The 26,199-nt window shown below is 40.7% G+C and overlaps 2 protein-coding genes across 32 annotated transcripts in view; both read left to right on the top strand.

The window, feature by feature from the left end:
- Positions 1 to 26,199, top strand: part of skor1b (SKI family transcriptional corepressor 1b) — a 78,181-nt gene that overhangs the window by 15,892 nt on the left and 36,090 nt on the right. For 2 of the 31 annotated variants that reach the window (XM_053886394.1, XM_053886393.1), the window contains exon 1: positions 10,919 to 26,199. This exon is cut by the window's right edge. The exons of the other annotated variants lie outside the window; for them this stretch is intronic. The gene's annotated coding sequence lies outside the window, so the exon portion shown is untranslated. Of the gene's footprint in view, positions 1 to 10,918 lie in introns of those variants that run through there. 31 annotated transcript variants of the gene reach the window in all.
- Positions 7,404 to 8,478, top strand: c14h15orf61 (chromosome 14 C15orf61 homolog). Its single transcript, XM_053886416.1, has 3 exons — positions 7,404 to 7,444; positions 7,602 to 7,976; positions 8,270 to 8,478. The coding sequence occupies exons 2-3, from the start codon at positions 7,634 to 7,636 to the stop codon at positions 8,395 to 8,397; spliced, it is 471 nt and encodes a 156-aa protein (XP_053742391.1). The 5' UTR covers positions 7,404 to 7,444; positions 7,602 to 7,633; the 3' UTR covers positions 8,398 to 8,478.

The following is a 26,199-nucleotide window of genomic DNA, read 5'->3' as shown; positions in this document are numbered from 1 at the left end:
AGGGAGCAGACAACAAGGCTAGCAGTGGACACTGGGACTAAAAAGTGTTGCAAGGCCGAGTAATAAACTGTCAGCTCTTATTGTGTCGATACTCTGATTCCACCGTTTAAGTCCTGCCCTTTAACCTCACTGGGCTGAGAAATATAGTGACGGCTATCTCTCAGACTATAATTCTTTCCAAAGTGACCTGGCAGCTTCACTCGGACGTCCTGTCAGTAACGGTGCCGGTCGGTGCGAGGCTGAAAAATGTGTCTTTATCAGAGCAGGACGTCCATGAAACCTGCTCCCGTTTGTCTGGATTATACTGGGTTTGATTTATGATATTGGAAATGGGCTGGTTTATGATGGTTTAACCTCTGCTCCTCACACACGGCTCAAGTCTATTGATCCACTGTTTTAAAAAGGAGTGGGACGTTTGTATTGTGGCAGCAAAGAGAATAAATAAGTATAGATGACACTGGACTGATGAGGCTTTGGAGGACTGACGGTTCTTAGATATGGGAGTCGTATGAGTGACACTGAGCACAACTACTGATACATGAAAAAAAGCGCTTGATGTGAACTTGAGAAAATGAAGAGAATCATAAAGCAGTCTGAATATATCCGGCTCTCATTAAATCATTGTGGCGGCTTGACTTGGTTGACTTGGTCTTAAATTTCACGTCTTTCTTGTTATATATGAGCATGTATTTGTATATAGGGTTATTTCTTTTCGGCTTGTGTTTATGTTTTTAAGAGTCTTTGGAACATTCATTCAGTGGAATGAGTGTGCAGTGCTCCTTGAATGCAACACACACAGAAACATGTTCCCTGCCTCAGGCATGAATTAAAATCCATGACTACATTTATTTTATTTTATTTTTTATAATCTTTTTCTTGAATGTTTCTGGAATTGTATTTTTCACATTGTTGTTTTTGTATTATTTATATAATGATTATTGGAGGAATTTACTTTACTTTTATTTGGCTTTTAATTTAGGATATAATATATAATAAAGAATCCGTCTGACACACGCACACACACACATATATACAGTATATATATGTGTGTGTGTATATATATATATATATATATATATATATATATATATATATATATATATATATATACTGTTTTACAATTACATTTTCTGCTTACCTTTTAACAGATGCTTTGTTAAAGAAGTTACAATTGCAACCTAAAAATTAAAATTCAATTTGAATGCGAGTGAAAGGGATTCTCTGACAGCATAATTAAGGCTGCACTGGGAACAGTGCGTGCCTGAATAGACGCGGAACATTAGCGACAGATTCTTCACCGTCTCCCCTCAGACAGACAGGGGAGAGTCACACGGGCAAACCTGTCTGGCTTTAAACATCAATTTAGATTCAAACCTGTTGCTGAAAGCTGCATACTTTATTTGATGAGGAGAAGTGGGTCACATATGTTTGCCCTTGCAGTCCTTCCTCACATTGTGGAGCGCCGGGGCCCCAGCTGCAGCATCACGGTTTTTAATGAAAATGCAAGGCAGTGGAAAACAGGTACAATACAGGCTTACATGTCCTGGCGCTTTGTTAAGAGCGACAATGGGACATCGCCAAAGGGTTTTCAGTGAGTGTAGTAAAGGTAGTCTTGGTCGTCTCCTAACCTCGGAACGTGGTCAGGAAAGGTATCATCTCTCTGTCACACTGTGTACGATTGATCCTGGAAAACCTTTCGGTGATAAGTTTGTATTCCTGCAGTTACTCATTGAAAGTTCACTTTCTTGTCCTAACATTTAATGACAATCAACAGATTATTGCGGAGTCAAAGTAGTAGGAATGAGCCAAACCAAGCAAGGAGTTGTCAAAGAGCTAAGTTTTTTTCTGGCTGATATCGGAGACTACTTCAGTCCAAATATTCAGCTGCGTATCTGAAAAAAATGTCAACTTGTGTGATGGTTGGTGGCAGTGTTGAGCAAGTTATGTGAAGTAAAGTAATACACTGTCGCGCATTAGTGAAGCAAAAACATGACAATATTTCCTTGTATTTCCTGTCTGTAATGTGCATTGCACATCATGAAATAAATAATGTTTGATTTTTCCCTCACAAATTTGCTGAGCTGGACACTTTTGTGAAAACGGCACACTCTCATTATGTAGAGTACGTCGCAAAAATGGACACCAGTAGTCAGTTTTTTGCTCTTTGAGTATGAAAACTGAGGGTCTCTCAAGACAGTGGCATCAACTAGTAATCTGAGGGGGGGAAAGAAAATACTATAAAAAACAAAAAATTGTAATGTAATACTGTATATAATGTAAAACTGTATATAATGTAATTACTCTGAAATGACCGGAACAAGTAATAAACAAGACAGTAACAGATAACCAGTGCATTACGTTTTTGAAGTAGCTTTTGACTTGACAAAGATACTATGTGATCAGCAAAAATCAACCGTGCAACCAGAGTTCTCCCCAGCACTGCAGCAGGCTATGGGCCCCCGATGCTGGGCTGTCTCTCCCTAGACAGCTTTTTTGCTTGTATAGAGTGAGTTTTTGTAAACATGCAATGAAGTGTGACTCACCATGTCAGCTTTCCCTCACTGTCCGTGAAGCAGGACTTCAGTTATTGGTACAATCATGAGCCATATATACCAAACATCTCATATATCTACCATAGAAACACATCTTGTTGGACAAATTTCCATCTGCTCGGCAGCTTCCATAGTGATTTTAATGGCTTTGTTTCTTAGGCATTAATATGATGATGGGTTCAAAGATAAAACAATTCGATGTTTGCTCCCACTTTCGTACAGTTTGAACTAAAAACCTAAACTGTTTACCAACTCAGATATTGTTCCATTGAAGGCAAAATTTGAATTATACAGAAAATGTTATTACTTGTTGACTTTGACTCATTTCATCCTACAGTTGTTGACTATAATGTCACAGTAACATATGTGGTGGAATTATCCTGCCTTCATGAAGTTGTGGAGATGAAGTGCTCAGTGGCCAAGATTTTGGCCTTCAGACGGGCGGCCATTTGCATGTGGTGGCAGCAGCATTTACTTTGACAAATAGGAAGCGTGGACGCAGGCAGCAAACTGCCACTTAGTTATTAACAACTCCTTCTCCCGTGATTTATATGCCACTTTTGAAGAGCGGACACGGCTATTTGGTTATTATTAGGGAAATTAGCCCTGTTTAAGCACAAGGCCACGACCATACCTGACCCCTTAATATACTTATAATGATGCCATTTACCATACATATCTGAGCTGAGCCTTTCATCACACTTGGACCAGGCAAACTAGCTCACGGCAGCGGAGGATGTGTTCCGCATTAGCACCTGAATTACACAAATCCGTACAGCGATGTGTCTTTATTCTCTAGCCATGGTATCAATATGGCAAGGCCCCAACACCGCCCGGAGTCAAAGGCTTTTTGATGCTCCTGAATAAACCTAGATAAAAGTGAGGTTCATAGCGTGTGTATTTCTATCTTGGGGGGTTTTGTCAGCAAGTCGGTGCGTTTCAGCTCTTCACACCTTGAGTGAACCGACTTGTTGGCTGATTCTCTGCAGCAATGGTCTCATAGTATAAACATCTGAGGTGGAACGAGAGATCAGAGACGTCATGATTGGTTTATGTTTAGACATGTGAGTTTGCATTGGTCTTCCTTTATCCATGCCTCTGCACACGGCAACTTCATTTAGGCGGTGGGACTTTTTACTCCTTTTGGTCTGATGCTTCACAAACATTTATTTCACATGTAATTTTTCTATAGACGGACAAAAAAGGTGACATTTGTGTGTTCTTCTTGGGTTTCCCCATGGACAGGTGCTAATTTTACTTTAAAAGAGTCAATTTCTGACAGAAAAACAGAAAGACCTACAGTATATATGCTGATGATCACATTGTCTCCTTGGTGGATTCAATGAGAATATTACCAGTACTATTTTTATTATATATTATTATGATATATTGTTATTATTTCTGACTGTATATAATAAGAGTTTCCTTACGAATTAGATCCTTACTAGAACAGTTTGCAGCCACCGGTGAAACAACAAGGACAAGGATCATCTCCTCAGTAGATCTACAATAGTTAGAGTCAGAAGGGAGCAAAGTACTCTTCAAGTTGGAGATGAGGTCCTTCCCCAGGCGAAGAATTTCAAGTGGGGATCATTAGAGACAGAAGGTTGTTGCAAGAGATTGAGATCTGTGCAGCATGTTCAGTCAGGAGGACTCTGTGTCGGTGTGTGGAGGCGAAGAAAGTGCTGAGCCAAAAGGCAAAGCTCTCAGTTTAGTTATGGAGGGCATCCTGTCACAGACCAGAGCTTTGACTGAAAGAACAAGGTTATTGGTCAAGTGGCCAAAAGTACAATTGTCGTATCATGTCGTAACCAAAACATCTACGATGGACGAGGCGAAATGAGATTGGACTGATGGATGGATTTAAAAAAAAAAAGTTTCTGCTGCGAAGACTTCACTCCTGACTACGGCACTTCTATCATAATGTGTAAGCTTATGTCTTCAGATTCATTTTATCGTGTCAAAATATGAAAACGTGCTGAATAACGATGAATTTTAAAGCCTCTCATGAATGAAACAAACATTTTAATCGAGTTCCAGATCTCTCACACAGCTCAGTTAAAGATGAGTTTAGTGAGCATTTTTCCAATGGCAACAGGCAACATTTTACAGTCTGTTTATGGAGGTGTTAGTTTTTCTAATCCGAGAGAACCTGTGCAGACTGCGCTCATCATCAGCCCCTGCTCCAGTAATCACAAAGATAGATCAAGGTTTCCCTCTTCATTTAGGTTAAATACAACTAAATACTGTAATTACGCACTGGGCTCGATTGCTGTTAAGGTGCTGAATTCATTATCATTTTGATAAATGAGTCTAAATAATCCACACATTAATAATTCATAGTGTTTTCATTATGCATGCGCGCGTGAGCCGCAGCACCTCATCAACCTGGTGCCCGGCACTAAACAATAGAGGGCATTGTGCCGCAGTTTACGCTTGTTAAGCTGCGACGTGTATTATTTGATCCCACCTTCATCTGACTGGTGGCTGGTTGTGCCTTGGTTAAGTGGCCGCAGTGCTTAATGGCTTTAACAGTCCACATCATTAGGAGGCTGCATATTACAAACACAATTAAATCCCAGTCGGACACTTTTATTGGGGTGTGAGGCTTCTGTGTGTGACACGTACAAGCCCAGCGCTGTCACGGCGAGTTACTGGCAAACTCCTGCGCTCGCTGCGCCGCCGCCCTTCCAGTGTCCCAGAGGTGACATTCTCATCCTCCCACTTTCAAGTAATCAACCCCTCTAGTGGACTTCTGACTCAGAGGAGGCTGGTCGCCATGGCGTGTCGCTCCACTTCTACACTTGTAGCACTGCGACTTGTTTGATGAACACCGAACGATCAGGCGCATCTTGATTTCGGAAGGTCTTCTAAACATTAATTGTTCCTCCCAGCAGTTAATTAAGAAAGTCCCGACAATTAAAGCATGCGCCCGCGCGCATGATGTTCTCTGCTCACACTGACACTCCACAGTGACCCTCAGGACATTTCCATGGACTTCAGCCATCTTTACTGCGGCCATTTAAAGGTGTAGTCCGTGTTTTAGTCAGCGATGGCTTGAAAGTGAGAGCATTATTCAACATGAGTGGGATAATATTTTCATGTATGGTACAGAACAATATGTATTTAGTTGGTTTCCTTTAAGGAATGGCCCAGTTATATTTCGGGATTTGACAAATATAAGTAATTGTGATGATTTTTATTAAAAGGTGCCATGTTTTAATAGATGGATATTGATTATATTTTGTTGTATTTTGTATATTATTATACAAAATATAATATATATTAGCATCAATATACATTTTTACATTTTAATTGTTAACTATTCAAACATACTGTAATGAGGCGAGAAAATGAATGAACGAATGAAGGAAGTATAAAAGAGAAGACAAAAATAACAAAAGAAAGTAACTGATTATATTATTTTATTGTATTATATATTATTATATTATATATGTATCATAATCTTCTGATGTAACAAAGTGGCTCAAAACATTTTTATTATTCGCATTAGCATTAATATGGTTAATATTTCAGAATATAGTAAAGACAAAAAAAAAAGTATATATATATATATATATATATATATATATATATATTGTCCAGTAAGACAAAATGAAATTCTGGGGTGATAAAACAATTAAATTATTATTATTTTTAGTCATTGAAAACAAACATTAAAAAACCATGACAAAATAACACACACAGGGCTGTAAAGAAACAAGCAAAGGAAATGAGGTCTCACTGTCTTTGTTACTGTTTAAATCATAGCAATCCCTTTTATTTGGCCCTTCATCTCTCTGTGTATTTCATCTGTGGACAGCAAGGTCATGGAGTCCTGCCGTGTGGGTGGAAAGAGCTTGTTTAAGAGAGCACAGATGATTCCTGTCAAGGATTGAGATGCTGCTCTTCACTATAAAATGCTGTTATGAACTCCAGAACCTGTTACGATGAGGATGACTCAAGATGTTTACCACAGAACTCATTCAGCTTCGCTGTAACACCGAGATCAGAGAGCACTTGCCTGAGCTGTCATGTGAAATGCTCATTTAGCCGCCATCATCAGGTGAACAAGCTGATGCTTCCTGAGCCAGTGACATGTGGATCATTAGTCAACTCTTTTGCCTGTGCTGTTGTTAATAGAACAATCTCAGGGTGTCTCTTGGGAGTTTGAGTGACCTTTGTCCACAAAGCTGTCAGTCATTCATCAGGAAATATCAGCATCTAAGTTGCCAGCCAAACCATCGTGTTAATGACATAACGATCGAGGGGCGCTTCCTGTTGACCAATAAACCTCTGTTGACAAAGGACCAGACGACTGTGTGAACATTTGAGAGTGAGTGCAGTGCAGGAATGGAAGAGTCAGATTCAGTCCAGTAGATGATTAATTCAAAACTAGGTATATGTCACCTACATCGTGATAGGACCTGCCTTTCACCTTCTCCATTATTAGAGCTGGAGTTTTATTTGTTTGTTTGTTTGTTTTTTTTTGTTTTTGTTTTGAGAGTTCTGCAATAGCATGCTTTATTTGAGGAGTTGGTTGTTAACCCACGGTGCAACATAAAATAGAAAGTGATTAGACACCATTATTTCATTTTCAGCCTTATTAAGATTTAACTACTAATTTCAGTGTCATAATACAGACAAATATTAACATGCATTATTGTACATTATTGTACATATATGATATACTGTATATTATCAAAAATAAGCAGCCAGTTGCAGCCCTGTTTCTTCTAAATAATAATAATCATTATTATTATTATTATTGTCATCCAACGTTATAAATACATTTTACATTGGACAGCATGGGTAGGAACCATTGTACAGCGGTGCGTTTCCAGTCGTCTCGTTATCGAAGGAGCACCAGGTCGGAATGACAGAATGCTCTTGTACGTTTCTCGCTTCTATGATGTAATTTATATCAATTTATAACTGACAGTAATGACGACTGGATTAGAGGAGTGAACGTCCGTAACCCGGCATGTTTTGATCACGAACTTATCCGCAGCTGAGCTAACTTCAGCCACGGTGCTTGTGTTCGTGCAGCTCCCTGTGAAATGCGTCCGTGACAGAGAGCCATGAGGGCGGTTTTAAAAAGACTCCATGACGGCTTCCTCAGAGCCGTGTTGTTTCCGAGCTCCCTCGGTAAGTCGCTCCCTCGCCCCGCCGCCTCCGAGCTGCTCAGCTGCCACCTGCTGCAGCGGCGCCTGCCGCCCTGGACCTCCTTCTGTGTTCGCTACTCGGACGTCCACAACGACCAGTTCGGGAGGTCCAACTTTAACTGGAGAGTCCAAGGAGCCAATTATCATATTCTGAGAACAGGCTGCTTCCCGTTTATCAAATATCACTGCACCAAAGCTCCTGAGGAAAACCTGGACCTGGAGGACAAGTTCTTCACCATATTGAAGTTGATCAATCTCGGTATGTGTTTGACGAACGATGGTCAAACTGTCTTCACTGCCCCCCTTTATTTTTTAGCTCTCATTTAATCACATCAACTGCTAACATCTACTTCTTTCAAAAAACGTCAGATATACTAGAAGATCCAAGTCCAGTTTGAAGGCTGTTTACTTTATTAAACCACAATTCAGTTATCACTATGTATCTCCTCACACTTTGGAAAGACGGTGGCAAACTAGTGAACGATTGGCTGATGTTTCATGTGTTTTCTTTATCTTCCATGGAAATAAAATGGGATTATTGATGTGTTGCAGGGATTCCATGTTTGGCCTATGGTATCGGCTGCTGGATGGTAATTGGTGCCTCAGAAACAGTCCAGACCAGTGTTGGTCCTGTCACTGTTTATTTTGCTTACAAGGAGGACGAAGGTGCCCAGTATTGACAAACAGTGACACTGAAATTTAATCTTCTGAGTGTATGTTTGTGTCACTGTGTACTGAAGTAATAAAGGTAGATGCTGTAATCGTGTGTTGATGTTGGATCTTTATAATAACTGAAAAACTAAAAATCATTTTTAATTCTGTGCTAATTATTGATATGAAAGGTTTGTGGTTAATAATTTAATCATAATCTATTGTCTTTGTGTTTCATACATATGGCATTCCCTCACCTCAACCTATCCTTCACTTCCTCCCTAGTCACACCTATCATCTATTGCCTTGCAGACCATGTCCATGAAGCTCATTGGTTGTCCTCCTCTTTTCTTTTCGCCTTGTATCTCCATTTCCAATGTTCTTTATCCACTTTGTTCTCACTCTCTCCTTTGTTTGGCCTTTGTCTCCAAACTTTTCTGCTGGAGCCGCCCCTCTGATATACTCATAGTAACTCAGTATCTCCATTTACAGCAAGTGTAGCTCCCCCTTCCCTTTTATTGTGGTTCACATGAGAAACATCACATGCATCAAACTGGCCAAAAGGCCCGGGGTCCAAATCTGATCCGCAAGAGCTTGAAATGTTTGGCAAAAAAATAAATTTCAATCCTAATGTAAACTGCACCAGTGGTTATTATTATCCCACAGAAATGCAGCGTTCGAGTGTAGGCTTTTTTTCTAAGGCAAATTTTCACGTCATATTTCTTGTCGCCCTTAATTGGTTGTTCAATATAATATTTAGAACTTCTGTGCTTCAAATGTTGTCCCCTAGAGACACAGCTGCCCATCTGGGTTAAATATTAATATGCATAGTTACTGTTGAATAGACAATAGACAAATATTTTTTAAGTTTAAAAAGTTGGGGACCTTGCATGCACGTTTCATTTTGCTGTGTGATTAAATATTTAGGGATGAGAGAGGAAAAAGCTTCACAAACTTCCATCACTTTCAAAGGGCTCTTAAGCATATGTGAGGGTCTGCAGGACTTTGCCCCCCCCCATGAATAATTAAAAAGCTGCTGTTAATTACGTCATTTATTAAACAGTGTGCCTCTCACCACAAACCCAGAACCTAAATAAGGTGAGCTCATTTATTTAAAGGTGAATTAGTGATCAGTGTCTGTGCAGCAGCTTGTCAATAGTGTGGGAGAGGAAGCGGCGACAAGACAGCGCTGATAAAATGTGTTTTAATTACCAAAGTGAGGAGACATCTACATGTTTCCCTTCAGGCCTCCCTGGCCTTTGATTTCTGGTAATGTGCTGTGCTGACAGGGCACACTTGCCTCAGCTGCAGAGTGCGCTGCTGCTCACAGGCACGTTGACAAACTGCCATATTGATTTCCTCGCCCCTCTGCATCTCCTGCTAATAGCATTTATCAGTGACCTCAATTTTCTGGCTCTGGCCTCTTCGTTTTTAGCAACAATGAGTAGGAATGAATAATTTCTTGTTGAACGTGTAAATCAATGCACCTTTTTGACCTTCTCCACTCGAGGCAGCGGCCGAAACACGCTGCACCTCACTGCCTTCTCACCGTTAGAAGAGCATCTGAAGAGTCGACTTAGTCGTGGTAATTGCTTCAGAATAACAGAATCACAAAAGGAGGCTGTAATTAATGCTGTCAAAATATAGGTGATGCCACAGCGTTGGCTGAGACTTGAGATGGAGTCAAGTTTCCCTTTACTTCTCAAGTCAGTTTTCTCTTCATATTTGCACCACAAAAACATAGCATTTTGAAAATCTGGTGCATGAAAATGGACACGTCACTTAATCATTGTCTTGTTTTCTCCCAAATTTGGATTGCATATATGTTCCATTCATCACCACCAATATCACCATGAGAATGTGTAGATGTTGTAAGTGTCCTCAGAGAGATGTGTCCTCCACACACAATTAGGCAAGACCACATCTATGGCCAAGACTTATTCCAAATGGTCCTTTTTTGTCTAGACAACACTGGGTCTGATAAAATGAATTCCCTGAAATACATGTTCAGATCGAATAGATATGCGAGACAGTATTTGGAGCGACTGTGAGGATTTAAAATTTAAAGCTGCTGAAATTCCATAGAAACATTTACCATCATTTTTTTTACTTAAAGCAGTCCTTCTCAAGTAGTGGAGTGATGCCAGGGGGCGCATGTCATCTCAGAACATACTTTTTTGTTGCACATCCACTCATGAGTTTTTTTTTTTATTTCAGGCAAATTGATGCACTTTAAGTCTTTTCTGTTACAGACAAAAACAATGTCAAGTTATTCTTGGTTGTAACTTTCTTTTTTTCTTTAATGTTAACAAGGATACAATGCTATGCAGAGGTGTGCTTATGATAATTTTATAGCGAAATGATACTACACCAGCACTCTGAACGCTATCACACACTGAATGCTATGTGTGTGTGTATATATATATATATATATATATATATATATATATATATATATATATATATATATATATATATATATATATATATATATACTGTCAATTTTGCCATTTCTAAATTTTTTTTTATTTTATTTGTTTTCTCTTTTAAATTGTCCTGAAGATGCATGAAAAATTCAATGTGAAACATGAGATAGACGCTGACTGGACCTGTAGCTGGAGATGATCCAGAAAAAGAGCGGTGACATCACACCCTCTCTTAATCATTGTAATTGCCCTGAACAGGGAACATTTAGACACACTTACAGAAATGTGATCAGTGGTATCAGGCTGCTCTGAAATCTCCCTCCTTTTGTTCCCCACCTTTCAAAAGTGTGCATGGGGAATGCTCAGGCAACCATGTCTTAATTACTCGTTGAACCTTTGACCCCGGCGCTGCATTGATACGCGGCCGACACACAAGTGTGGAGCTCTGCAACTGCCTCTTGCATGTGTGTGAGGCAGTGAAATCTGAAGCCAGGGCATGTGAGTCCACTGTATTTGTTTACAGGGCTTCACCTCTGAGTCACTCTCCACGGCAGGGGAGCTTCTCTCCTCCATCGCGGCCTGACTCGCCATCACAGACTCGTATGTCTTCACCGCCAGTGAAGACGGGCTTTAAACAAAATGTTGGCACGCCGCAAGATTGAAACCTTTAATAGTCAGGCGTCGTTCCGAACTGAATTACACAGCACATTTAATGAACTCAGAATTAATGCCTCTCGGTTTAATTGCACTCTCTCACTGGTAATACGTTTTCAAGGTGAAATCTTTAAATACAAAGATTTTTTAGGTAAGTAAAGCAAAACAAGTGCTAAAATTGAGTGCTGTAATTTGTTCATGATCAACAGTGAAATTGCTCCATCTAATTATCGTCTAATTAGCTCCAACCAAAACTAAGAGCAGATCCTCCTTGAAACGGCGGAGGCAGCTGCGACTGCAATCCATCGCCGTGGAGCAGAATTTCGGCTTTCTGCTGTTCCCGTTGATGTCGGTGTGTTCGGTGGCAGAAACAATTATTGCGGGAACAACCCCCGCAGCTAATGCTCACCATGTTATTATTATAAAGCCAGGGGATCAGTGTGTGTTGGCATCAGTCAGATCACTTCCAGGACCAGACGTGTCACAAGATTCTCACTTTTCCAATTACGCAGAGACAAGTTCATTACTCTTCATGTGTGAACATCGGCAGCTGCTGATATCAACCTTTTTGAAATCAGATTTCAAAAAAAGGTGTTTCCAGGATGTGTACTTGAGATTTATTGTTGTTGGTACCTCATGGAAACCAGCGAGTCATTGTTCAGTGAAATGATTCTTTGTTGCGACGACCAAACAGTGCTGACCTTAACACTGGCGCTGTATATTTCAGTACAGATGTTTTGACTCATCCTCCAAATAAGTCGGGCCAAACTCACGGTCTTGGGGCCAAATGTGGCCCATCAAATCTCATAATGTTGCCGTCCGAGCTGTAAATACGAATTAATACTACTACTTTAAAAGCTCTTAACTGCAGCTCACCTCCAACACATGTCAGCATCACGACCCACTAGGATTTAATTGAATTAATTCAGACTGTACCAATCATCAGAAAGCTTTATTTTCGAGCTTTGTCTATGAATTACATTGTTGTGTTCATTCTAATTTTAGGGTTTAGTTGTGTGTGTGTGTCCCTGCGATGTTTATGGGTCTCCCCAACATATCTTGCGTTGGCCCATGTCACTCTGCACCCATCCGCTTGTTTACGTAGGTACCTGCAATCCAAAACTTTGGAGTAGCGATTGAACAATTGCATCACTTTCACCATAAATAGCTGAAGGTGCCAACAATGTAAGTACACTCTCATGCAATTGAATTCAAGCTCTTCTGGATTGAAAATAAAAGTTGCTGATAACATTAAGATTACCATGTTGAGCAACTCATCCACGCTACTTTCAAGAGCATTTCTTATTGTATTGATCGGAACGATTGTTTGCTGCTTGGTTGCCTACGATGTTGTGTTCACGTTTCCAATAAGATCAACGTCTCTTGCCGTTGAGTAGTGAGATTTTGTTTTTCCCTGGAGGACGTAGTTTAGGTGGGGAGCTGTTGTTGTCGTCAAGATGGCTCCCCTGAAAATGAAGAGATTCACTGGAAACCTTGAGATGTCAACAAGTATTCAGGAAACTTGCAACTAAAGGTGACGCTGAAAGCTGAAGGAAGGGACTGTAATGGAAGTAGTTGGAAGTGATAAAGTTCTGACCAACATGAGTGCGGGGAGGCAGCAGGAACAGTGTGCATCTGTGGTTATGGTTCTGAATTCAGTGTTTGCAAAGACTGATTTTCTCTCTAAGAGAGAGAAATGCATTGAGGTAACAGTTGATTTTTTTGTAAAAAAAGAAAGATTTTATTTTAGATTCAGGCACAGACTTGAGTGAAAGTATACTGTCTTGTGATCCCAGTGTCCCATTATTCAGAGCTCCATAGGTGGCGATCTTGATGATGAGAAAAATGACAAGGGGTTTCATTGAAATACTGTAGTTGTTCAAAGGTTTTTTTTAGCAGACAGTGCCATCTAGTGGCCTCTGAAAATTAGGACACTGTTTCATGATACCTCATCAAACTACTGCTAATATTGTGCATAACGGCTACAGGTTTTTGTTCCAACCTGACTGGCACACACACAGCTTGACCAGTCAGGTGACGCTTGTTTCAGCTGACACCTGATTGGTGAGACCATGTGAGCTTGATGGGTTGGAACAAAGATGAAAATTTGAAAAATGAAAGAGAAATTAAATCCTGCATTGAGGTGATTTGATGACATTTAAGTTCATTATATTACACGTTATCGTTACTTGAATAATTAACAATTTTAATTCACTGTTGGACACTTTCATCAGATGAAATTGCCATATTTGCTTACGTTGTCTAATACTGTCTGGGGCCTTGGTCGCAGGGTCACAACTGGACCTTTGACTGTGTTCCGCACGAGGTCAAAACTGGAAATCATTGCTTTTTGATGACATTTTTCATTTACATTTTTTTTGCTGTGCTCTTCTTTGCTCCTGTTTTAAATAAATAATAAAATAAATACATAAATAATAAAATAAATTAATTAATTAAATAAATTGTGTTCTATGAGAAACGGTGTTCTCACATATTTTAATGTAACGTACTTTTTCTTTATTTAAGCAAGGTTCTTTTTGTATAGGTAGATGTATTCAAGACCTTCACTGTACAGTTTCAGTGTCCTTCACTGTCCTTTCCATTTTATTCAGTCTTCCTCATCTGAATTTTGGGTCTCTTTATTCTCTTTATTGGAATTCTATTCCGCCCCGGAATGCAACGCTGTCCTTCAGAGAGCGAAATGTCTGTCACAAACCAGCTCCAGTGTTCACGGCCCCACAAGGATGACTTCTCAGCTTAGTGGTTTTGTGAGCTTGATGTATCCGATAGCAGTGAATTGTGGGATCTAAATGATCATGTTTAACTATATTCTCATCTTAACTGTTGCTATGTGTTGCCCTGAAGCTCAACTTTTGTGTTTTTGTCTCCCACTTTAAGTGTTTTTTCGTGGCCGCCATGCTTCTTCAGTCATACTTAATGCTCACTCTGTTGACATTTATGGCTTTTAATAGTGTTTTTTGAGGCGAGGGCTAAATGAACTATCCATTTTTATTATATATTATGCAGTATTTAAAGTTTCAGCTCATTAAAAAAACAGGCGCCCTCTGTCGCCCCTTCCCCCCAGGCTGTCTTTTACCCCCTACCAGCATGCAGTCATGCTCCTCTAGCCACGGGCTCTGCTTGATCTGTTTTTTTTTTCTTCATTTTTTTCCCCTCCAATATATTTATTTATTTTTCTTTTCTTTTTCTTAGCACCAGCATTGTCTTAATTCACTATTATATTTGTAAAAATCTTCTTTTATCAATGGATGTATTTATATTTCTGCAGTGCTCCCTTGCTTCCCTTTCGCCGCAGAACTATGTCTGTGGCGGGGGATTTACATTAAATACAAAGATACAGATGTTGCATACAAACACAGAAATGGAATAAATCAATTTTGTCCCGAGAAATGCTTCACGCACTTTTTGATGCAGCGTGATCTCCAATCTTTCTGCAAATGAGCTGCGCTCTCTTGTAATGGTTTCTGCTCCTCGTGGGATGGCGGTGTCTGAGAAAAGCTGCTGATTGAGGGGGAAATGTAATACAGGTGTAACGCTGACTTGATAGGGGTCTTACACGAGGGTTAAGCATTTTAACAGTGATATACATACTGTTACATATTTATCAGAGAATATGGAATTTGCTGGCTCGACTCTTTCGCCGGCCTGCAGAGATTTGCCGGTTTCTGCTGGGGTGTTGTTAATTCTGCCGGCGAGGTTGGCCATTATGTTGAATTAATAGGAATTAAGGGTTTAAATTGGTTAAGTAAGCACTTCATTAATCGTGAGGGGATTGCTGCGGTAGAGGCTTAACGTAGGTGCGAACATGGATGGAAGAAAAGAAGGTGAAGTTAGACGTGGCTCATCAGCTCCACGTTCACACTGGGTGACTTCTAAGCGTATTAGAAGTGGTAGATCATTTGTTTAAAGTTGGATGCAGTTGTTGAAGTTGTCTCCGAGTTTATGGTCCTTTATGAGGCGTAAGAAAAGATCCCTTAGTTGTAACTCCCTTTTTTTTCCAACACTCACTCATAAAACAAAATCAACTGCTTTCTTCTTTTTGGCCTTCTTTTATGGTCCTCTCTACTTGACATAATTACTTAAAGCCTGCAAACATGAGGCGTCAAAGTCTAGTCGCGTGTTGGATTAAATCATATGGATTAACTACCATGGAATGTAAAGTGATCTCTAGTTCTCAATACCACATCCCTTCTGTCAGTTCAATCTGGTGTAAAAAAAAACACTATTAGCTTCCTTTGAATCTCTGTGCAATGACTTTGGACTTCAGAACTAGTGCACTAGTGGCAAATTCTAGAGCTTAAATTCATTTATGGTTAAAAAGTGATTTGCTATTGACAACTCCGATGGGTGTTGACCACTTGGTTGGTGAACAAATTTGTAACAGCAAATTATTGGGGACCGAGCAGATGGAAAGCGGTTGTTCAATAAAAAAAAAACAAAAAACATGCACAAGCCATCACATAAAATATTAATAACCTGCAAATAAAGAAACAACCTGACCGTGGGAAAAGTGGACTTTCAGCATTGCATGTTGATGCATTACGCTTTCAACTGAAACATGCCGCGGCATATCCTGATGCTGTGGGCAGCGTGACACACAAAAAAGACTGAGGTTGAGGTTGTGTAAGGTATGGGATGGCTCTCCTTATGTTCTTCATGTAACAACGTGTCAGTTGCTATTTAATGCCCCTCAAATGGTTGTGCGTTTCAGTCACAGTTTCCAAACGTCTCCTGTGCCTCGCTGGGTATTGTATCGGATTTCCCAAAGCAATTCAATTAGATTTACAACGGCCTGATTCGATTTGATTGGTAGTGGAATAGATTTCAATTTGGTTCGGGATATATCCGTCTATGGGCCTGTCCCAATTCTCAGCCTAAGACTTGTTTTTGGCCCTAACACTCGTCAAGTGTAGTGTGTCTCAATGCACTACAATGATCCAGTGAAATGATCCCTTCATACTTGGGGGGGCTCCAGAGGTAACTTGAAGCACAGTGGGACGATGGAGTGTGGATAGATTCCCAGGATACCAACGTGTGAATAGAATAACATAACTAGAATTGAATAACGTGACTTAAAAACAATGGAAGATGTGACCACAGGGAAATTGTAGTAACAAGGACTCTTCTTTTTATTTACTTCATGCTTGTGTCACACGCTAGAGACCTGAAGGGTCTACCGTGTCTACAGCTTCAGCCGTTTTCTCGGTTGGTTCACCAAACGAAGTAAGATAATCAGCGCCGATGCAAGAGGTTGCAAAAACGCTGGAGCCGTCATTTCCAAAATGTCTCAACGACGCTCATGTTGTCTTTACCTGTGGCTATCCCAGTTCTTGGGGACGTCAATCACTTCGTGGTCGGAGGGCACTTCATAGTGGATGACACTCAGAACCAAGTGCTAGAGTTAAGGGTGAAAAACATGTTACAGTAAATAATGGATTTGGGCATTTTATGAATTGTCATCGGGCCACGTGTGGGAACATCAATTCAGATCAATTATTTATGTCTTACTTTAACCCTGCCCAATTAAATATTACACCACTAACATTCCTTCATGCACAGTTGTGTAGTTTTAAAAATTTGCTCAGCTGTACCCTGACTTCATGGAACTTACTGCTACACACGTATCCCATTGACTTCAGTTGCACCCTCTCACATCCCTGCGGTCTTGTTCGCTATCTGTTTGTGATGTTACTTCAAGTGGTCAACTGGAGCTAAGTGATGAGATCTTTGCGTTCACTAAGATTCCCGCTGACTGTGTATTTCACGCACTCGTCCAGCAGCGCCTCCCCTTTTCATGGCGAGACGTGGATTTAGAACATTGTGATTCCATTCGATTAAAACCTCTGAGCCATGTGAGAGTGTTCGATAAAGTAATCTCTGGACCTCCGTCTGGACATGGGCGTGAAGTTATGGCCCCGGTCAGATGGAAACAGCCGCTCTGGTTGATGTTGCTTCCCCAGCAGAGGTGGACTAATTGAGGTGTGTTTTTATCTGGACTCGCTAATGACGACGAGGCTGGGAGAGAAGTACACTGTCCCCTTAGGCTGAGGAATAGCACGACTTAGCCAACCTTCTGTACTTATTGTCCAACAAAGGGGGAATTCACTTAATGCAGTGCTTCAGAAAAGTGGATAATTGTAGCCTCGATCAATAAAGTAACAGAGCGGAAAATGAACATGTGCAGTGTAGCTGTGTTGTAGATATTTGCTGGAAATGGAAAAGGAGCCAGGTTCTTGTTTTTTTTTTGTGTGTGTGTTTGTTTCAGCCAAGTCATCAAACAAGGAGAGCGCGTGGACCGAGCAGACATGTGTAGCCGCCGCTTTATTTACTCCATGCGCAGTGTTGTGTTTGCATGTGCGTGTGTATGGTGGAGGCTGCAGGTTCGGCTGGATGATCCACATTGTTCCGGTGACATCGCTGGAGGGCAAAGAGGGATGGAACCTGAGAGGGGTGACAGTGATAAATAGCCCTTTTAATAACAGCTGCCCCACTTGGCCGGCGAGTCCCAGTCAGTGTCCTCTGTGTATTTATGCCCATGTTTATTTATGCATCCATAGCAAGCAGGAAATCAGCACCGCAGGGGCACAATCAGTCTTTTTTTGTGTGTTTGGGGGATAGCGTTTGGGGGGCCTTCTCATCTTTTAAGTGAGCAGATATTCGTTTAACCCTGAGGTTGATCTACTGGCATGTCTGTGGAGGAATATGCAGTTAGTCTCATTTTGGGAAGGCAAAAGCAAGACAGATTTGTCGTGTAGTTACTAGAGATCAGTCTATAGCGCTAATAGGTTCATATGCTGGTAGTTGCCCTTTAAGAGCAGGGTGTTTTTGTTCCTGAAGGATTGCAAATGCCTGATCTTCTTTTACCATATAAGATCCGATAAGAAAATCCAGCGGTATGAGGTGTGTTGGGAGTGAATTTGTCCCACTAATCGGCTCCAAAAACGCTGACAATCAGAAATCTGTTCAACATTTGTGTTAGGGGAGAGTCGCCCACTCGTGACTTGAGCTGTGCCACCTGGAGAGCTGCACCTTGTCCTGGGAAGCTCTCCACAGGGGGTGAGCTTCTTGCCTTAGATGACTCTGCGCTAGACGCCAGAAACTACTGTACGTGTACAGCGCGACTCCACACAGACATTAGTATGGCAAACCTCTAGACAAGGTAACTGACAATGGCCGTGTCCTGAGAGCGACGCCACAGCCACCCATGTGACCGCCAGATTAATATCTGGCAGCTCTTTCAAGAGAAGTGTGCAGGAAGAGAATACAGGAACCGATCAACAAGAGGCCGGACCAGACTGAACAAAGGAGTTACATTCAAACCCCGACGAGAACCGGAGACTATCAGGCTCAAAGGCTGAAATGACAGTGTCTGCACTGGACTTGTCAGTCATTCATTGGTGTTTACCGCAAGTGCTTGGTGTGTTATCAAATGTTGTGGAGGTATTTTGGTAATGGTAACAAATGTGTCAGTGCCATTTTATTGTGATTACGAAATTCTAGTCTAACAAAAAAAACATTATAGCTCCGACATTAGCCGCTAAAAGGCCATAATATTTTCCTTTTTTTAAATTACTTTTTTTCCACACGGCTGTCCGACAATAATCCACTGGCTGATGGTGTTGTAGAATGACTAGGGAAGCACTGAACGAGTAGTGTACTTGCATTGAGTACTCATCAATACCAATACCAAATACTTACTCCGTTACACATGAAGTTACTGTGAGTTTTTACATTTTTCTGACTGCGCGCTGCTGTATCGGTATCATGGTATCGGTGGTCATTCTATGAGAACAGGTACTCAACCCCAGTATCGGTCTGATATGTTGATGTACCATCCACTATTCGCTTGCTTGTGAACTGCTTTGAATACACCCAGCCAATGTGAGCAAAACAGCATTTGACTCTTCATTTTTAATCAATTAATGCTCATAATTCTTGTGCTCTACCATCATAATGTATAATGTTTCAACGAGTGAAAGTAGCAGGGCTGCTCATAAACCTGTCTCGTAACACTGTCGAAGCAATATGTGGTGCTTTATTGCTCTTTCAAGTCAACTCTTCATAATCTGGACACGCCAACGCCGCGTGTACTAATAGCACGTCTTTGGCAGCGCTCTGCTTTCAATCTGCATGACTTTCAAATTAGCCAGACATTGTTGCTGTGTGACTGAAGTCAAAAGTCTTTTGTCTGCTGAAATATGACCTCAGGCCTGCAGCGAGCAGCAAGAGGGGAGGCTGTAGATCAGAGGTGTCACAGCTCCTGCCGCGGGGCGACGTCGCCGCTGTTCTCACTCAAACCTCTTCCCTCTCTTTAATTGGTTCAATTAGTTAAGTATCCATATACATTATGGTGTATGCATTTTTCATGACTCCTCTTAACGCTCTGTTTGAACAGAACTACTTCCGGCTATGATTTGCCTTTTGGATGAATGTCAAGGAGACTAAATGATCACGCTAATTGAGTAATTAAAGGCAGATGTTGGTGCAAGCGCTAACAGGAAACACTTTGCCCTCCAGAAAACCTACAGTGTTTTTGACACCCCTGTTATGTATGGATATCCCAGAGGTGCCTCTCTAATAGTTACAGTTTCACCCTCCTGATTATTCAGTTGAAGTCCTCGCTATGAAGCCAAAATGGTGGTTTTACGCCGTTCTGAGCGTGGAAAGAAACTTGTAGCCGGGCGGTCGGACGCTGTGGCGCCGATTCAACCTGAGCTGACCTCACTGTCACTGCTCTCTGATAGGACACTAGCGGTCTGCCCGGGACCCTTTTCTATTGGGGGTAATTAAGATCGGCAATGTGCCAGTGATCTGAGGTATCAAACCTCAAAAGAGTCAAGTGTATTTCCTTGGCTTTTGACAGCTGTGGTGATCAGAGGATTGCTCGCAGGCAGATCAATAAGCAACAATTTTCCTATTAAAGAAAAATTGCTTGGACATTGTACCAAGATAGCTTGTGGCTCTCTCACCACCGACCCGCTGAGGCTGAGGGTCTCTTGTAGAAGAATGCCGGAGCTGTCTGTCTCTGTGAATCTCACGTGACCCTTGTGTTTCTTTGTGCTGCTCACCCCAATGTTTATAAACTAATCTGTCCAAAAGGAAGAGCACTTTATTATTATGTGTACAGTAGGTATTGTAGGTTTTTGTTATATGTGAGTCATTTGATTCTGAGTGCTGAGCCAATATTTCAGCAATGCATTAATCATAACATAAAAAAAGAGTACACGGGGTAAAATCCTATGATTTGCAAATCCTGTGATCAACCCCGAATTCTAATGACATGAAGACATCTGGCCTGGAGAGAAACCTCCAAATTAGAAAGCTTCAAAATATCCTCCGTCAACAAAGGCACCTAAATGAACACACACTGTGTAGACGACATGTGTAACAGAAACTATTACGTTATTCATGTCTGCATGTTCATATTTACTGTCACTGCAGCCATGATGATTCTGAACCTTTTGACTGAGTTTGGGGCCCCTAACTTTTCAGAATGTCAAGTGCTGTTTCTTCCTTAGTGCCTCTCTTCAGGTACGTTCACACCAAACGCAAAGGCACAGAAATGTCGGATTTAAATGTAAAGTCTATGTAGCACAGAGGTACTGTTATGTGCAATTGAGTACTGCAATATGGGATTGAGGCTACATTTTTAAGGCCATGCGTCACTTCCAAAGTAGAAGAAAAAGCTAGGGAAATTCCGTCATCAAGACAAACAAGTAAAATGGAAGACCTTTGCAGTTGCAGGCATTCGCATCTCACTGCTTTGACAGTACCATATCTGACCCAGAGACGACTGCATCCTGCTCTTCTAAAAAGAAGGGCAAAACATAATCAACAGATCTGGAACAATACTGTCAGTGTACAGTCAACAAGGTCACTACATAATATATATTAAGTATAATATAATATTTATACCGAGTAAAAATATGCACACCATATAGTACTTAGTAAGTGAGGTAAGCAGTGAGGTGCCATATCTGTTTGTCATGTCATAAATCATCTGCATATGTGACTTCTGAAAGCTAATGTGTTTGAAAATGTGGTGGAAGTAGTCACTCCCTTGTACTGAATCATTGTTCCGTCATGTGTTCACCTGTAGTGAAGCAATAAGAGTAGTAAATTAGTGGGTTTAAAGAACGTGTTTGACAGCTGAAAGGTTTCTAGCTCAGATGTGCAACTTATTTCTGCTGTTATGCATCAGGAAGGCGCGTGTTCTAAATGACAAAGTTCCCTTTTGTGTTAGCATTTCATTTTCAGTGGTTTCCATATTTATCCAGTGTTATTATTAACACTCTGTTGTTGTTTAAACTGTTATGGGAGCTTCGACTTTTGCAGTGCATTATGACACTTGTAGTATTAGTCAGAGCTTTAGTGCATTATTATTATTATTATTATTTTTCAAACAGGCCTTGTAGTTGACACGTCAGATATAGTTGTTCTTGGTCGCCTTTTTCATGTGTTCTTTTTGGGTAGAAACACTGAGGAAACAGCACATTTAAACGCCAAAGGCTGGCTGTTGAAATATTCCCAGAGTTGATGACAAATCTAGTTTTAATAAATCTCTAGGCCAGTAGCTTGGCTAATGAACTTAGTAATTACTCATCAGTGGTTGGGAGAGTTTGGGCTGCGGTGGCTGCTGGGAGCCACAGCAACAGCACAACAGGCAACGATCAACACAGTATCTGCACAACAATCAATCACGCTGTCAGCCTCGCAATGCTCACTGTAATTTGCCGCTGTTCCTCAGAAATGAGTACACCTTGTAAGATGTAGCTAACGCCACATTCCCAAACACCTCGCAGCCCGATATGTTTAAGCCAATGAGACTGGAGCACAATGATTTATCACACCGCCTTCGTGAGAAAAAAAAAAAAAATCTTTAAATAGCAAAGTGTTTCCATCCAGGCCTGAAGTCACTTTGGAGTACAGTGCAATGGATGGATGAATGTGGCTTTCAGTTTATAGTCCAGTGGTTTTTGTTATTTGTTTGTTTTCCGCTGAAATATCAGTCAGAGATTTCTGAATGAGTTTAAGGCTCCATTACGTCCCTGTAGCTCCACAAGTATTCACATTATACGAAACAATGCACACACTCGGACGGTTACAGTGCGTAAAAACCAGCGACGATCATGCTGCAGATTGCTTTGAAATCAACTCATCATTCAACCCTCAATTTACATCGTCGCGTCTGAAAGTGTTGTTGCTAGTGAATACTTGCCTCACAACTTTTTTCTCACAACACTTTTCATGATGAAAATCTTTGATTGTACATTAAATATCATGCCAAATATCTTTGACATGATATTGATATAGCTCTTGAAGTACTGACTAGACGGTTGTAGTACCTATTTTATTACTCATCTATTACTGTCATTTTTCTTTAAAATTTTTATGACTATATTCGACCTCTTTTTTGCTTCAAAATATTCTGCTGACAGCCCATTAAGAATGTTTTCTACTTACTTGCTTTACTACTAGTACTTAAATTTTATCTGATCACAACTTACCGCCCAAATATTTCAATTTCTCATACACTTGATCAAAATAACCAATTTTTTCATCAATAAAGTTGTCTGTTATCTGTTTATCCCCAGTTTGCTTTATTTCTTTTGCCTTAGTTTTAGACTGCTTTTGATTTAAATGTTGACATCTATTTGAAAACCCAAAACTAAAAGACAAGGTAATTGATTTGGTTTAATGGTGGGAGCAAATGTGTTTTTATTTTAAATAGAACCTCCACTAAAGGAGCTCATATCATGATTTAAAAACACAGCATGCTGTCACATTCCCCCCTCACTCTGCCTGAAGGAACCTCCCAAATGGGAGACTGTCTGTCTGACTCTCTGTCAAATTGCAACAAGTTCCGCAATACAATAATTATTTTGTCTCACGGTAAGAATATTGATAGCAATTGCTCTGGTGAAATTACCTTACCCATGGGCTGGTTACTTAGCAGCATTCCATTGTTGTCAAAGCTATATCACATGGTGACCCTAAAACAAAATGTTGAACTAAGTAGATATTCTGTCCCTACAGTCACCACTGAGGTCTACTCATCTGTTGTCCCATTATCAATATTTCCTGAAAATCTCACTTGAATACATGCAGAACTTTTCCAACTTATTTTGCTGACAGACACTGTCAATAACATAGCCTTCTTGGCAAAGGTGGGCTGGACAACTGTAACATCACATTGGGTCTCCGACCTCTCCAAGGTTGCCCTGTCAAAAATTCTAACATCAGTAGTGTGCAGCTGACATTTGTTACTTCCAAGGACCATTCCAAATATGCAGAGAATTATGGGTTGAATGATGAATGACTTGAGCTTTGAGGAATTTTTAGGGCATTTATTCAGTAGTCTTTTCATTGTAGAGGGTTACTGGTAAATGTGGCTGAGTTTTCATTTCTATTGACACCGTTTACACCATTTGTGATAGTCTACAAATGGAGCGGCGTCCATGTATCAGCGAGAATGATAATGCGGCCGCGCGTGTGCTGAAGACGTCTGATATTTAAATACGACTCAGAACACTTGGTGAATAATGCTGCAGCATTCACAGATGCTCCTCTTTGCCGAGCGCTAAATCATGCTTCTTAATTCCCAGAGCCACATCTCAATCAAACTCCTTGCTAATTTGAGAGCCACCCTCATTTCATTTTAAGCGATTCGTTTTTGGCAAATTTGTAAATGGCCCCGATGTGTTCCACAATTTAGTCAATTACTGTTTGAGCCAGCAGGACTCCGGGGAGCAGGAACACACATCGCCTGGAGGTGCCATCTCAATAATTGTTTCAGAAAAGTTGGGAATGGATTGCTAACGCTCTGCTCCACTTATTGAAATGTCAATTTCAGCCGAGACCCTTTTACTTCTCTCTCACACACACACACTTTTTCTGACATGACTGTTTCACCAGTGTGTCTGGACTCGGGCAGAGTTTATAATACATCCACAATGCAGAGATGACATTCTTAAGATATGTGTGCAGCTCAACAAAATAGTGAAAGCAACCTATTGAGATCTTCCCTATCTAACTCAGCTCAGAAGATTTTAAGCAGTCAGTCTGGTGCCTCTTGTATCGCACTCTCTGGTCTTCCACCTAGTGGACACAATAGATTTTTTTTTTTTCAATCTATGACCAAACCATGTCCTTTTCAAATGGCGATAATGTTACTCTTCCTCTCTGTAATAGTTGCCACAAACCTCTTAAACTGCTCCATTGTGATGTTTATTATCGGCTATTGACTGAGATACGACAAGAGGGCAAGCTGTTCAATCTGGGGCCAACCCATCCTCATGTCCACGGCGTAATATACTGACTTTGAGAAAGTGGACTTTTGTGTCCTATGCTGACGCCAAAGGCAGCCTACTGAGTTGCATGTTGATGCAACACACTCCTTGCTATATCTGACCTCTGACATAACACGTAAACGTTTAAATAGCAACTGACACAATGTACTTTACTGAACAAAAGGAAACCATCCTAAGGCTCACCAAACCCCAACTTTTTTTTTTCTTTTCAACGTGATGCGACGCCCACAGCATCAGGATATGATGGGGAAAGAGGCGCGTCAGTTGAAGACACATAGACATCAACATGCAATGCTGATGGCTGCTTTTGAAGCAGTTTTGGAACATTTTTGGAACAACATTTGGAACATTTTATACCGATACGTTTATTTACACTTTACTTACTGTATATCTCTGGAGTTTAAATAAAATACATTATTTTTATTTTATGATATTTAGACATGGTTTTATCAAGTGCTTTTTTCCTTTAGTCATTTTGATGAATATGACTTTTATCTGGTTCTGCTGCTGGTGGGACTTTTCTATAACAAATGAATTTCTTGCAATGATGTCATTTCACAAGGTTTCGGTTTCTTTACGTGTAAGTAGATTAGATTTGGTTCTTGATCACAAATGAAATGAAGAGTAATGAATCAGATCAATTCCTTGAATGCTCGGGGAAAGGTGGGCCCCAAGATCAAAAAGGTTAAGAACCCCTGCTCTAGCACCAGCCCTGACGAGAAACGTGCCCCTTTTTCTGGAGCCTACTTTTTTTTCCTTATTCTTGAACTCTAAAGACAATTACTCCCTCAACAATCTCATCTCGTTTTTAGCCGCAGTTGTGTGACCGGAAGTAATAGAAATGAATGGGGAAATCTTCAGAAGTTTTTAGATCCAAATGAACTGATCCAACAGCAACAAAAGAATCTCGGTGATGGTGAATTGTCATCGAAACTGTGACACCAAGCAGTTTAATAAATGTTCCCTGCCATGTTTGAAATCTGCCCTTCTCCTGTTAAGAACCATGGCCTCAGCTTTAGAGAGGCCAGAATCTAGATGCCATGACAATGGATTAAACCACCAGGGTATTTAACAGACACATCTCGCGGGCAACATACTGACCCTTGGTTTTTATTGATTTGACATCTTTCCCTTTTTTGTCATATTGTAAATTAACATGTGATCTCATCCGCACTGTCACCTGCCGTCTTGTTGGATTATTAATTAATTTGATAGCATTAATCCACATTAGCTTTTGATGGGCACTAATTAAGATGAGAGTTCTTCTTTATAAAACAGAACGCCGTGACCCACCCGACCTCAATTAATGAAGTTATTATCTGTTGAACAGTCCTGATAAGAGAAAGCAGCGGGCCTTTTTTATTTGGCTGTGCCCACATGTCCTCCGGGCCAATTAACCTGTGACGAGTCTGATGGCTGA

This window comes from Synchiropus splendidus, chromosome 14 (assembly GCF_027744825.2).
Source record: "Synchiropus splendidus isolate RoL2022-P1 chromosome 14, RoL_Sspl_1.0, whole genome shotgun sequence".
NCBI classification, from domain to species: domain Eukaryota; kingdom Metazoa; phylum Chordata; class Actinopteri; order Syngnathiformes; family Callionymidae; genus Synchiropus; species Synchiropus splendidus.
The sequence above is the reverse complement of the archived record's forward strand: the minus strand, read 5'-3'. Positions and strand labels throughout refer to the sequence as shown.